This window comes from Camelus dromedarius, chromosome 5, assembly GCF_036321535.1.
Source record: "Camelus dromedarius isolate mCamDro1 chromosome 5, mCamDro1.pat, whole genome shotgun sequence".
Taxonomy (NCBI): domain Eukaryota; kingdom Metazoa; phylum Chordata; class Mammalia; order Artiodactyla; family Camelidae; genus Camelus; species Camelus dromedarius.
In genome coordinates this window covers 82,302,917-82,318,273 of record NC_087440.1, presented here as the reverse complement: position 1 = coordinate 82,318,273, position 15,357 = coordinate 82,302,917, and the positions used below count along the sequence as shown (strand labels likewise).

Sequence of the window (15,357 nt, the reverse complement as noted above, 5' to 3'; positions counted from 1 at the left end):
TCTAATCAAATAAATCAAATTAGAACGGATGGAATCAGAAATGACATGGGATGGTCTTGATTAGTTTATCTTCGGACGAGGGCATTGCGCCAACAGTAAATAAAGTTACCCGCCCCCCAAGGAGCTCTAGGGGTGCAATGATAGGAATAAAGGTGACTTCATCCTTGAGTTTCAGAATATGAGCCCTGCTCTTGGCAGATGAAATCATCCTGTCTCTGTCCTTTGCGTGCACCAGCCAACCAGCTGGTTATGGCTTTCTTGAGCAGAAGCAGTGCCAGGGTGGAACTTTACCTTCTGCTGACAGTTCATTCCTTTCCACCCTATTTTAGAAAAGAAGTTAATGTTAAGTTATGGGACATCTATAGATTTTTTTTAAACCCCCCCTTCCCCGGGCTGTTAGAGGGCTAAAGTTTTAAGAAGAAACAACATCTGCCCAAATATTGCAGGGCCCAGATCATCTGGAGTTGTTCACTAGTCATCGTGCTCAGTCCTGGGGTGTATTGCATGGTCACTACAGGAAGATCTCGCAGTGACCTAGCTGTGGTGTTGGATTCAGAACCGGATTAGATTAAGGTTACTGTGTGTCTTGAACTCAAACCAGATGTCCTAGGTAAAGTACCCAGTGCTGCAGGTGTGGCAGGCAGGGTGTGACTCAGGAGGTCCATGTGGCTGTGCTTTTGTATTTAAAATGAGTGACGATAAAGAAAAGATAGATTCTTTCTTCCCTTCCCCTTTGCAGTCCCTGTCTTTTTACTCAAGCCAGAGCAGCGGGTTGTAGTTCATGACTTAATGTCATATATCTGATTAAATTACTTCCTTAAAGAAATGTCAAGAAACTGATGGGCCAGGAAGTTGCTTGACTTTGAGCCTGCCATCTGACTGGTTGGGAAAGGAGGCTACAACACACTTAAAACTGAGTTAGAAAGGAAGAGTAGCTTATTTTAATATTTGTATATTCTTGGTCAGTCTTTGCCCTTATAATTTTATAACATTAAAGTGTTTTATGTCTGTCTGTTTTTACTCAACATTAGGCCAGAACTTTAAAGTGTTTTCATGGCTATATAATATTCTATCAAGTGGACAGCCTCTCTGATATAGTTCGCTTACAATTGGGTATCACCTGCTTTTATGATGCAGTGATGCCAGCTTCCTTCAGGTAACCCTTCCCTTGGTTTGCATTGTTTCCTAAGAGTAAGTTCCAAGAAGTGGGGACATTTTTATCATTCTCAATACTACATATTGTGTCCAACTGCTTTCTATAAGTCAGACTAACATCTTCTACCTGTGGCAGTACAGGAGGGTAGTGGTTGCTGTGCAGTCTTGAAATGGTTGCAGTTGTTTTAGTTTTTCACTGATTTGCTAGGTAAAAACAGTAACCTGCAGTTTTGGTCTGCATTTCTTTGACTGTCAGTCAGGTTGAAATTTTTTCCATCTATTTGCTTACTAGCTATATTTTTCTTCTTTTCTTTTTAATCACAGCATTATTGAGATATAATTCACATACCTTAGAATTTACCCACTTGAAGTATTGAATTCAGTGGTTTCTAACATAGTCACAGAGTTTTGCAACGGTCACCAATATTTAATTCTAGAACATTTTCATTATCCCCCCAAAGAAACCCTGTACCCATTGTCAGTCACTCCTCATTTACCTCCAATTTCCCCAGTCTCTATAGATTTGGATATTCTGGACTTTTCATATCAATAGAACCATACACTATGAGGTCTTTCATGACTGGCTTCTTTGGCTTGGCATAATGTTCTCAAGATTCATCCATATTGTAGCACGTACTGATACTCCATTTCCTTTTGTTGACAAATAATATGCAATTGTATGGATATACAACATTGTGTTTATCCAGTCATTGTTTTATCACTTACTTAGGTTGTTTCCACTTCGGGCTATTATAGTAATGCCTCTATAACGATTTGTATGTAAGATTTTGTGTGGACAAATGCTTTCGTTTTTCTTGACTATATTCCTAGGAGTGGAATTGCTGGGTCATATGGTAACTTTATGTTTAACCTTGTATTTCTTTTTTTTTTTATCTGTTTATGCTTTCTCATTGGTTTTTGAATGTAGTCTTATTCTTAAAATTTAAATGAAGTCTCTATATCATAAATATGTTAACCCTTTATCTATTTGCTCTGAATGATTTCCCAATCAGTAATTTTCCGTTTTTAAGTAGCTCATAAATTTTAAATCTGTGTGTAGTAGTTGAATCTGATTATCTTTTTTATTACACTTATTTCATTGTTTTAAAGCTGAAATATTAGGGTAAGCCTTCTCTAGGATTTAAAACGTTTTCAATCATTTTCCATATTTTTATAAACAACTTTTAATTTCTAAATCTTCTTGGAGAGATTTATTTTGGTGTATGATATTAGATATGACTCTAAATTCATGTTTTCCCCAAATTTCAGTGCCACTTTAAGATGATCTTATCTTTCTTTTTTCGTATTTTCTGTCATGTATTTTAAGTGATTCAGTAAAATTTTTTATGATATGTTTTAACATCCAAAAGAATCAGTAACTACTTATTGCTCTTATTTTTCAGAGTATCCTTTGTCCTTTCCTGTTGATACTTCTAGATGCATTTTAGAGTGGTTTTGTTGCGTTCTTGAAAAATCCTGTTGGAATTTGGTTGCATTTTTATCAACTCTGTACATTGCTTTGGAGATTTATATTTAGTCTTCACGCATCTATGACCATGATACCTCTTTCCATTTTGTAAGACTTCTTGTTTTGCAGATTTCAGTAGATTTATTATTTCCCAGATCTTTGCTGTATCTATGGCTTTGTGTACAGGATCATTATTTTTCCACTGTATTTTCACATACAGCAGTGCTTCGATTTTTTTTAAATTCAATTGCAAAAACATTTAATGAGTGCCTTCTTTGTTCTGCACACTGTGCTTGACACCAGGGGCAGTAGAAGGAATAAACCACAGTGCACGTCCTTGGGAAACTCATCATTTTCTGAGGAGACAGGTCCATAAACAGTGTGGGATGCTTTGGTGGAGAACACTCAGAATTCTGCAAGCCCAGAGAAGGGTCTTGGACCAGTGTGAAAGTTCATGGTTGCTCCTAGAAGAGATGACGCCTGAGCTGTATCTTGAAGGCTGACAAGGACAGCACTATAGGATCATTAGCCACAATACCTCCTCTATAAAAACAGAGTTGATTCTTTTCATTTTTCTAAGAATATGAATATACGGCAGAGGAAATGATTTGTGCTGTTGTTGTTTCTTCCTTTCTAATATTTTCCATTATATCTCTCTCTCGTGCGTCATCTCCAGACTGTTTAAAAACAATGTTAAAATAAAGGTAGTGGAAAATATCCTTACTTTGTTTCTTCTTGAAGGTGACACTATAAAATATCTCCAATAAGGAATGTAATATTTACAAGCTCATTAAGTTTCTCATTTGCAGTTCATAACAATTAGGTAGGTATATATTATGATCCTCATTAATCAGATGGAAACAATGAGATCTGAGAGATCACAGGAGTTGTCCTAAGTCCACAAGTGTTGAGGACTGTCAGAGCCAGACCTTGAACCTGGGTCTTTTGACCTAAAATCTTTGGTCCCCACCCCCTAGCAGTCCTGCTTCCTCAGACGCTGGGTGTGTGCCTTCCCCGAAGCTGGCTGTAATTGTTAGGGATCCTTGTTGGTAGTCCTCTCACAGGGAAGTGTTTATCCGCAGAACAAGTGGTGGCTTCACAGCTGCCAGACAACACTCCTGCCCAGACCCATGTGTTAGAGCCTCTTTGCGAGGAAAGGATTAACTCCAAGATGCTTCAGGGCAAACTCTGAGCTAAGCCATTCCCTCTGCCTCCCCACTTGCATTTTCCCCATTTCTCCCATTGATAACCTAAAGCCTCATCCTGGAAGCCCTGACCTGACAGAGTCTTTCGAACTTTGTTCTGCAGGCCAGCGCAGACTAATAGGACAAAGGGGAAGGAGCTGGACTGCCAAGTCAGGTAGACCTGAGTTTCAACACCAGCTGTAACACTCACTAATCATGTGACTTGGGCAGCTCGCTCAGTAGAACAAAGTCTCAGTTTCTCTTCAGTAAAGAGAGGGTAATAGTGTGCATCTCAGTGGGTTTTTGTGGGGGAATAAATGAGATAGCCTAGGTACCTACCTAGTGCCTAATGTATAGTAGGTTACTTTCTTACTGCTCTTTTTTGCTACATTTCTTATTGGCCCGACAAACTTACTCATTCATCCATTTACTATGTATTTTATTCATTTACTGTGTATATTGAATGCTTACCCTGCTCTAGACGCTGGAGTAGACACTGGATTCATTAGTAAATGAAATAGATGTGGCAGTTGCAATACCATAGAGGGAGACAGCCAATAATCAAGTAAAAAAATTGATAAACACAATGAAGGAATAGATTAGGATGCTGTGAGGGGGCTAACAAAGGCAGGCCTACTTTATGGTCAGGAAAGGCCCTTCTGAGAAGTGACAATCAAGCTGACACCTGAGAGATGAGAAAGAACCTAACAGTAACATGATCCAGACTGTGTTATAAAAAATTATCTGGGCTTCTTGTAGGTGGTGGAAGGGACGTTAAGGAGCAAGAGAGGACGTGGAGACTCTATAAGGAGGCTATGGTAGAAATCTCATAGGAAGTGATAGTAGCTTTGATGAGGGTCACGGTTGTGGAAATGGATATATACAGACATATTTGAGACATGATGAGGGAAATGGTGATAGATTCGATGTGAGAGAGTGTCAAGGTGTGAAGGCTCACTCAGCAGTGTCTGATTTGGGCAGCTGACTGGATGACATTGGAGCCTCCCCTCGGTGTCTGTGGAGGATTGGTTCCAGGACCCCCTGTGAATACCAAAATCTGCAGATGCTCAAGTCCTTTATGTAAAATGGCATAGTACAGTCAGCCCTCCACATCTATAGATGTGGCACCCATGGATACAGAGGGCCAATTGTATTGATTAAGATGGGGTGATCATAGAGGCTTCAGTTTGGACCTGAACCTGGACTCCTAGGAGCATAATCATGCTCAGAAGTTCTCTGAGGTGGAAGTTAGGTGGCTCTTGTCTTAGAAAGGCATGTGGGAGCTAGGAGGGAGATGCCCAGAAATGGGCCCTTGGGGATGAGCCCCATCCCTGAAGTCTTGATGTACAGACCCTGCCTAAGACTGAGGCTGGACCAGGAGATCCAAGAACTTCTCCCTCCCACCACCAGCCACATAACAAACACAGCACCAGGTAACATGTAACAGCAGAATCCTGCTGGGAAAGGGGCATGAGAGAGACCGCCTCTGTAGCACAAGCACACAGAGACAATTAAACACGCACTTAGACGCATCATAGTTAAACTGTTGAAAACCGAAGACAAAAGTCGAAGGCAACCAAAGAAGAAGAAATTTTAAATACAGAAGAATAAAGATAAGAATTATAACAGACTTGTCATCAGAAACTATGCAAATTAGAAAACACTGGAAAGACAAAACAAAAACTTTTTTAGAACAAACAAAAGTTGACAGAATACATTGCCAATAGACTTGTATGACATGAAATGTTAAAGTTCTTCAAGCAGAAGTAAATACAGATCCACACGGTGAAATAAAGATCATCATAAGTGGTAACAATGAGGGTAAATATAAAAGACTTTTTATTTTTAATTTCCTTAAAAGATAATTGACTGCCTAAACCAAAAATATTAACAATGTATTGTGAGACTTATAATATAGAAGTAAAATGTATGGCAACAATAGCAAAAAGGATAAGGGAGGGGGAGGAAACAGAAGTATATTGTTATAAGATGTTTATACTATATATGAATTGGTGTAATGTTGTTTAGAGATAGAATGTGGTAAGCTAAAAAGGTATATTAAAAACCCTAGAGCAACCACTAAAAAATAAGGAAAAAAGAGACATTATTAGCCAGTCAGTAGTGGAAATGACATGGAATCATCAATCCTCCCCACCTCAAAAAAAAAAGCAGAAAGAGAAAAAGGAACAAAGAACACATGGGACAATAAAAAACATGGTTCCAATCATGTCAATAATTACATTAAATGTAAATTGTCTAGGCATCTCAGTTAAAAAGAAGAGATTTTCAGACTACACAAAAAAAGTAAGACCTAATTATATGCTGTCTACAAGAAAACCGTTTAAATATTAATACCTAGGTAGACAAAAGTAAAATTGTAGACTATACAAATGATAACCAAAACAAAGCTAGAATGGCTGTGTTGTATCATAAAATAGAATCAGGAACAAGGGATACTACATGAGATAAAGGGAGATATTTCATACTAAAAGGAGTCAATTCATTGAGACATAATCCTAAAAGTATGTATACCTAATAATAGAGCCTCAAGATTTAGAAAACAAAATGTGTTAAAGAATTTATAACATGAAATGCTTATATTAAAAAGGAAGAAAATTTTCAAATCAGTGATCTACGCTTCCAACTCAAAAAACTAGAAAAAGAAGAACAAATTAAGGCCAAAATAAGCAGAAGGAAGGGAATAATAAAGATTAGAACAGAAACCAGTGAATTAGAAAACAGATAAACAGTAGAGAAAAACTAGTGAAACAAAAAAATAGATTCTTAGAAAATGGATTCTAATAAAATAAGATTAAACAAGAATAAAAGAGAGAAGACACAAATTATCAATACCCAGAAAAAAGGAGGCACTGACATAGATCTATAGACATTAAAAGGGTGTAAGGGAAAGTTATAACCAACTTTATGCCAAAAAACTTGATCATTTATAGAGAATAGACAAGTTCCCTGAAAGACACAAAGTACCAAAACTCACTTAAAAAGGAATAGATAACCCAGATATTCCTATATGTTTTAAAGAAATTGAATTTATCATTAAAAACCTTCCCATAAAGAAAACTATAGGTCACGTTGGCTTCATTGGTGAATTCAATGAAGGGAGATTCAATTTTTTTCTTAATTGAAGTACAGTCAGTTACAATGTGTCAATTTCTGATGTACAGCATAATGTCCCAGTCAGGAATATATATACATATATTCGTTTTCATATTCTTTTTCATTAAAGGTTATTACAAGATATTGAACATAGTTCCCTGTGCTATACAGAAGAAACTTTTTTTAAAATTTATTTTTATATGGTAGCTAACATTTATAAATCTCAAACTCCCAAATTTATCCCTTCCCACCCCGTTTCCTAGGTAACCATAGGATTGTTTACTACGTCTGCGAGTCTCTTTCTGTTTTGTAGATGAGGTCATAGTGCCCTTTTCTTTCTTTCTTTCTTTCTTTCTTTCTTTCTTCCTTCCTTCCTTCCTTCCTTCCTTCCTCCCTCCCTTTCTTTCTTTCTTTCTTTCTTTCTTTCTTTCTTTCTTTCTTTCTTTCTTTCTTTCCCACATATTAGTGATATTATATGGTAAAGGGCAATTCAATTTAAGGGATAAATGATAGCAACATAGAAGAGGAGGAAAAACACTCTTTAACTAATTTTATGAGACCAATATCTCTTATGAATACAGACTCAAATATCCGCGACAAAATACCAGCAAACTGAATCTAGCAGCATGGAGAAAGAATTATATACCATGATCAAGCAAGATTCATTTCAGAAATGAAAGGTTGATTTAACATATGGAAATCAATTAATGTAATGCAACATATCAATAGAATAAAGCACAGAAACCACGTGATAATGATAATTTCAGTAGATGCAAAGAAAGCAACTGACAAAATTCAACACTCCTCATGATAAAAACACTCAACAAACTAGGAATTAACATCCTCAACCTGATAGAAGGCATCTATGAAAGACCCACGTCTAACAGCATACATCATGGTGGAAGAGTGGATGCTTTCCTCCAAAGATCGGGAAGAAGACAAGGATATCTGCTCTCACTACTTCTATTTACAAGAGGTTCTAGCCAGTGCAATTAGGCAGGAAAAAGAAATAAAAGGCATACAGATTGAAAAGGGAGAAGTAAAATTATCTTTATTTACAGATCTTGTGTGTAGAAAATCCTAAGGAACTCACACACACAAAAAATATAACTAATAAACAATTTCAGCAAGGCTATAGGACCCAAGGTTAGTACACAAAAATCACTTTTATTTGTGCAATGAGCAATCTGAAAATGAAGTTAAAATAACAATTCCACTTATAATAACATCAAAAAGATTAAAATACATTGGGATAATAAGGAGAAGTTTAAACCTTATACACTGAAAACTACAAATCGCTGTTGAAAGAAGTCAAAGAAAACCTAAATAAATGGAAAGGCATTCTACATTCATGGAATCAAAGACTCAATTTGTTAAGAGGACAGTACTCTTCAAATTGATCTACAAATTCAAACCAATCCCCATCAAAATCTCAGGTGCCTTTTTTGCAGAAATTGACAAGCTGATTTACGAATTTTTTCTTTTCTGATTTACAAATTAATATGGAAGTGCAAGGGACCAGAAGAGCCAAAACAATCTTGAAAAAGAACAAAGGTGAGGGACTCAACGCTTCCCAATCTCTTCCTACAAAGCTACAGTAATTAAGACAGTACACACAGTATTTCTGAAAAAGAAAATGGAAAAAATAGAATAGATAAAAAATACAATTGAATAATCAAAGAGAAATTCTTTAACAAAGTGAAGCTTTATTGAGCACTTGGTATAGACTGTGCTAAGCGTTCTACCCATTTATTATCCCATTTAGTCCATAGGACTACACTAAGTGAAAAAATTCTATTGCCACCTCCATTTTCCCAAGGAGAAAACTGAAGTTGAGAGAGACTGTGACTTGCCCATAGTGGTGGAGCTGGGCCTCGAACCCAGGAGGGCAGCCCGACTCCACTGCCTTAACTTGATATTAAAGACGAATTTGTGGATGGAGAGTTCATGCTGTGTTCTAAGAACTGATGGAGAATGATGAGTGGCAGGGCACCTCCTGGTCATTTTCTAGGCTTCAGGAGAAAAGGATTGCTCTTTGCAGATCGTCTACAGGGAGAACGAGAAGGCTGGCTTCCTAGTTCTCCGCAGCAGCGTTCAGTGTTGGAAGACGGGAGTGTCATCCCCCATGTTCTGAGGGAGAGAACGTGTAAATCCAACAACGTCATACTCAGTCAGGTTTAGAGGAACGGAGGCAAGAGACAGACATTCTCAAACATGTAAGAATTCAGGGCCAATAGCATCGAGAGCCCTTTTTGGCAATATTCCACCAAGCAAGAATTGATTTAAAATAAAGATTTAAAGAAACAATGAATGCATATTATTGATTGATTGAGGTATAGTTGACATATAATGTTATATAAGTTTTAGAGGTACAACATAGTGATTCAAGCTTTTTAAAGGTTATATCCCATTTATAGTTATTGAAAATATGCACTATATTCCCTGTATTGTACTGTATATCCTTGAAGCTTATTTATTTTATGCATATTAGTTTGTACCTCTGAATCCCCTGCCCCTATCTTGCCTCTCAAATGCATTTTAATATAGAACTGATGTGAAACAATTATGGAATAGAACATAATTGTTTGGAACTTTGGCAATATAAAACAGTAATATAATTAAAAATAGGAGGCTGAGGAGAAGGCAAAGTAGAAGGTAGTATGAATATGCTAATTTCCTTATTTTTATCATGGGCCAACAGATACTGTATAAAGCTGACACATGTGGGTAAAAGAGTGACCTACCTTCTCTCTCTCTTCTCTCTCTGTCTCTCTCTTTCTGTCCATACACATACATACATGTGCACACACATACATATTACACACATACATATGTATAATAAATACAAGATACATTTTTAACTTTAGAGAGACCGTTTATGAACTATATGTAAAAAAAAACACATTTTCCTAAGGTTGAGTGATTACTTTGGTCATACTTTGGTTTCTTCTGTTAAATTTAATTAAAGTTAAATGTAATGGTTTAAATTTAAAACAGGCATATATAACACAATCTCAGTTTTTGTAAAATGATTTTTATCTTTCTCTCCTCTTGATTACATATGTATACAGAGATAGCTGGATTACTGTTCTATCAGTTTTAACTGGTTATTTTTATGTGGTAGGTTTTTGGAATGGTTTTTAATTTTCTTTTTGCACTGTACTGAATTGTTTTTGCTTTAACACAATCATAGCATTTTTAAAAGGTAAAAACAATTCTTCAAAGCAAATGAAGGCTAATTTTTTAACGTTTCAGCATTGGACCTCCAAGTGGAAATGTCAAGGAAGTAGCTGGATATATGAGTCTGGGGAGGTCTGGACCAGAGATGATAAATTTGGAAGTTGGCAGCATGTTGATGATTTTTGAAGTTCAGGGGAAGGGATGAGATTGTCTTGAGAGAGACCTAAGAGAGAAAGGACAGGTGCCCAGGACTGCACGCTGTGCATTGGCAACAGTTAGGGGTTAGGAGGGGGAGGAGCTGCAGTGGAGTCAAAAATGACAGTTCCCGGAGGTAGGAGGGACACCTACCTCTTCGCACCTGCAGAGCCAAGTGCTAAGTCAGGAAGAAGCCAGGCAGTTTTGATAAGATGCTGGAATGTTGTTCCAATGCCAGGGCTGCCCACCTGGATTTCATTCCATAACATACTGTTCATTGTGTGTCTTCTACTTTTCTTTTTCCCGAAGCTCACAAGGTAGAGAACCAGCAATTGCTCCAACTCCATTTGGAGAATAATTTCAAGACCTCTAGAATATTGGGGGTTTGGCTAACAGCTGGGTCTCTGGGGAGCTGCTGACTTGCAGACATCTGGACAGCATGTTTGGAGAACACTTGTGTGGTTTTTAAACGGGCCACAAGTAGCTTCTGTTTGATAAATGCTTTATTTGACTTGGGAGTTTAAAGAGAGTAGCCTCTGTAATAGTAGATAGGTGTTTACACTTCGCCGTAACCCACTCGACTGCAAGTTCTTCTCCTGATCAGTCGGCAGTCTTTCTCACAGGGATAAACACGTAAACCTTTCAAACCTTGTTATCTGTAGACAAGAGGTCAAGTCTGAGGAGAGAGGGAGCGGAGGCTGTTTTTCTCAGCTCTGCCCTTAAGAATAGGTGACTTCTGCCCAGTCCACAGGCCTCAGCTTCGGAGCCTGGTGAGTTTGCCCTCTCCGGGTAATTCCAGGGCCAGCCAATCACGGCGCTTCCCAGCCCTTTTTGGAGCTCATCAAGCTCACGGAGGGCTGAAGCTGCAGGCTGCCCATCCGTGACCTCAGCCATTGGTGGACGGTGACTGGTTCCGTCCATTGCTGGGACCTGCTTCTGTGCCACTCAGCCTCTCTGTCAGCATCCTGGCACTTGGCAGAGCCACTCCACCTCTGATGCCTCTCCTGGCCCGAGCACTCATCAGCGCCCTTCACCCCTCAGCCTTCGGTGCCAGGAGGGCCCCACATGCCCCTGGGTGAGCCATTGCTCCCTGGCTCACAGAAGTCATTCTCTCTGCTTTTCTCATCCCTGCGCTTACGCCAGGGCCTTTGCCCTGATGTTTGCGTGAGGAAGCTGATTTCCCAGGTCCTGCGTGGATTTGGAGATAGGGTTTGAAGGAGGTAGGCTTGGATGTGGATCTGATTAGTTTTCCGATTTTCTCCCCTTCTAGGTAATACTTTCTAATATTCAAAACAGAAGTCCTAAGCCTGGCCCTGCTCCCCACGATCAAGAACTAGGTTTTTTCCTAGAAACAGGACTCCAGAGAGCCCATGTCCTCTATTTCAAAAATGGGTAAGCCTTCTTCTTTTTTTAAAACAAGTTCCTAAAGAAGGAAAATAGAAAGCCTTATAATGCTGTCTTCAGTTTAGTTATTACAGTAAAGCAACTTTAAATGTAAACCACAATTGGAAATTTTTTTTTTTTTTTTTTTTAAGAATGAACATAGGCCCTTTTGTCTCTTCTCCACCTGGCTCTCTCGCTTTCCCATGAGATCTGAAGGTGGGTGAAGGGAGGAGGAGGCTCTTACATGAGTGCAAGTCACAGTGTGGAGCCCCAGGACCAGTGGGGGCTGTGATGGGAGCCGTGCTTTGGGCTGCCCTTCTGCCATGGGGATGGCACAGGCCTCCCTGCTCTGCTGGGGGAGAAGTTAATGAATTGGAAACCTTGACCCACAGGAGCATCTCCCTTTGAATGGCTGATCAGTTCAGAGAACTGGATTTGCCGAGTCTTGGGCGGTTTTTATGAAAGTGAGTGTGGCTGTGATGCCACCAAGTGCTTTTCTCCTTGAGCTGCCTTTGAAAAGAGTCTTTAAAAGGTTTAAGCTCCTGAATGTAAGGGGTGGCTGTCTAATGCATTTGATGTTTGTTTGCCTTTTCGTATTGCTTTTCTATGAAATGCAATGATTGTGTTCCACATCTCTTCAGCTGTCCCTTGTTTTGACATTTGTGTTGCAGGATAGATGTGCACGGAGGCCAACAGTAGGTACCTGGTTCCCCTGTAGCTCCTCCTAGGCTGTGCGTAGGAGGCCCCTAGAGACCTGTTCCCTTCCCTCTAGGAATAGTCCAGTAGCTCTTTGAACTGTAGAGGGGACATGAGTCCCAGACTTTGGCTAAATGAACAGTAGAGTTGCTCCCTCTTCATTTTTAAGAGTTTCAAACCTTGGGGCATTGCTCAGGGAAATGGGATTTCATCTGCCTAGTGGCCCAGAGCCACTTGCTTCTATTTTCCATTTGTTGGAGAATAAATGCTTGTTTTCCAAATTCTATTAAATTGTTTTGGAGAAGGCCTATTTTGCTCCAAGTGTTCAGGTTGTCATGGCCCAGAAAAGGCTGCAATAAATACCCCAAGGTTTGGAATGGCTAGGTGGCTTGGGCATAAAGATGCTTTTGAGTTTGAGCTCATCTGCCACTGATTGAGATCATCTGAGTGATGGTGCATGTCCTGTAAGCTGAGTTTCGGGTTCTGCTTTCTTTTCTGTTATAAATAGAGGGATAAGGGAGGGAACGTGAAATATTTTTCTAGTGATCTATTTCTTCTCCCTTTTCACAATAAATGACGGTCATCACAGAGGAACCTCCAACCCTGGCTCTCCTCCCTCTGCCTGTGGGTGTGCCATTGATGTACAAGTCCAGGGGCTGGAATGCATTCTCCTGGGGCTTTCAGGAGTCCTAAACTAATACCCTCTATTGAATTGCTTTGTGAGAGATTGATAAGCGTAGGCTGGATAACTTGTTTTCATCTTTGAAGCCTATTTGTTGAGGAAGAAGAAACAGGGCTATTGGGCTCTGACTTCTTGCCCTGAACCTTTGGATGCCCCCAGAACCCAAGTTAAAAATAATGATGAGAGCCTTGCCCTAGGTGATGGATTACATGCTGGGAATGGCTTACTGGCTCATGTCTCATTTTATCTTCCCCAAGTTCAAGAAGATTCCCATTGACATAGCCAACATCAAGGGACTGCTTGATTTTGAAGCCCTTTCTCTTTTCTTGTCCTCTCTGTCTTCTCCCTGGGCGCTAAAGACCTGTGATGCATTGAGCCAACTACTGTAGAGCGCCCTTGCCAACTGTAGAGTTCTAAAGGCTGGGGTTGTGAGCAGTCATGAGAGGTTACTTTTGGGTAGGTAGAGGTGAGGGCCAGTTTTGAGCCCACAAAATATGGATGAAAGGAGAGAAGCCAGAGGGAGGTTTTGGACATGCCAGGCACTGTCAGGGCTGCCAGACTTACACAGTCAGTCACTCAAGGCCCGAGAGTCACTCCTGGGCAGGGGGCATTCGTTAGGGACACCTACCACCAGTATCTCTACGGAGCAAGTGGGGACAGATGGAGACGGCTGCCGTCCCTAAGCACCAGTGGCTTCCCATCTTCTAATGTGTTTTGCTCCCTTGTCTCCTTTTTTATGTTTCTACCCTTTTAAAAATATGTATCTGGAAGAATATAATGGGCACGATTTGATTGATTTCCGGGAACAGGAAAATGCATTGTGGAAGAGTTTAGCAACAAGAGATACAAACTGATAAAGCGTATCTTTTTCTCTAGAGCTGAAGTATGTTCAGCTTTTTGGTTGCCAAACCCACGAACTTGGATCTCTTTCAGGGAAGAACCTGACCCCAGAACCAGTTCCTGGGCCCTTCCCGATCCCTAAGATCCCAGTGACGCTTTTCTGTTTACCAAGTACTTTTACTTCATCTTGGACCCTCACAGCATTGTCTCTTCCATGTCAGCCAGCACCCTTGTTAGGTTGGCGGGATAAATAGCATTGCCTCTATTTTACTCACAATGACCCGGCTGCCGGGCTTCTGACTTTAGTCCTTTCAGCACTGCCCTACTGCAGAGGAAATGCTATGTGCAGGGCCTTGGTCGGACCCTCAAACCATGGCCATGTCCATCGCCCAGTCTCTCTTGTGAGAAAACACTTGACCCGAGGACAAGATGTTTCCAGGGGCTGGTTCCCAGCCTCTGCTGGTTGGTTTTTTCTCATCACTTTTCCTCCTGTCTCATCTGCAGCATCGGTTTCTTCTTCTCTCCTGCTCCCGCTGCCCCTCTCCTCCTGCCTTTCCACCCCCCACTCCCTCGCCATTTTGCCCCCTCCCCCTTCTCTGCAGCCCCCTCGGAGGGAGAGAACCCCTGGTTGTCATCCCAGCCCCACGTGTCCTGGGCGTGGTCTGCCTTGGCAGGCACCCAGTCGATGATTTCACATCAGTTTCTCTTATCCCTCTGGGTGGCAGCAGCAGGCCTGTTAAGGATGAAGGAAACATCTTGCTGAGGCTCTGCAGCGGGTGAAGTCAGAGAGCATTACCCTCCGCTGGCCAGGGCTGCTGCCTCCCAGCTTCCCCAGTCGCCTTGCCCCCAGCAAGCACTCAGATGAGGGGCAGCAAGGGCGCTGGAGCCAGAGGACCCGATAAGGAACCGGCCCTTCTCTTCGCTGGGTGTCAGTTTCTTCGTCTGTGAAATAGGGCCCCTACCGCCCACCTCTGAGGGCTGCGGTGAGGTGCAAATGAGAAAATGCACGTGGAAGCACTTGGCGCAGCGTCAGGCAAACAGCAAGTGGTAAATTGTACTTTCCAGTGATGGTGATGCCCGGCTGACTTCCCGGCTGGAAGTGGGACCGCACGAAGGTCAGACTCCAGCTGACGTGTGGAGGTTCTCGAAGCAGGCATCACTCACGTGATTGTGGAGCCTCACACACCAGTTTTCAAGGAATGGCATTTATTTATGACTGCTGGTTTGTGTGGACTCTGCTCGAGGTGCATAGCAGTTAGCTTGGATACTCCCTAAGAACTGATACCACATGTTTCAGAGAAAGGAGGTGAGCTGGTGGTCTGACATAGTCTCATTGGATGCTCTGGGCGGCACAGCTAACGGCCGAGAAACGGCCTCAGCCTGGGGCTCCCCTCAGCCGTCTAAGAAGAGAAATGTTACCCCCACCTGAGTCCTTGCAGCCAGAACAGCCAGGGGAGCTT

The 15,357-nt window shown here is 41.0% G+C and overlaps 1 protein-coding gene across 7 annotated transcripts in view; it reads left to right on the top strand.

Annotated features, from left to right (window-relative positions):
- Positions 1-15,357, top strand: part of TTC7B (tetratricopeptide repeat domain 7B) — a 225,405-nt gene that overhangs the window by 53,940 nt on the left and 156,108 nt on the right. For 6 of the 7 annotated variants that reach the window (XM_064486195.1, XM_064486194.1, XM_064486193.1 and 3 more), the window contains one exon: positions 11,567-11,688. The exons of the other annotated variant lie outside the window; for it this stretch is intronic. In XM_064486195.1, the coding sequence (XP_064342265.1) occupies positions 11,567-11,688 (122 nt within the window). The remainder of the gene's footprint in view (positions 1-11,566; positions 11,689-15,357) is intronic. 7 annotated transcript variants of the gene reach the window in all.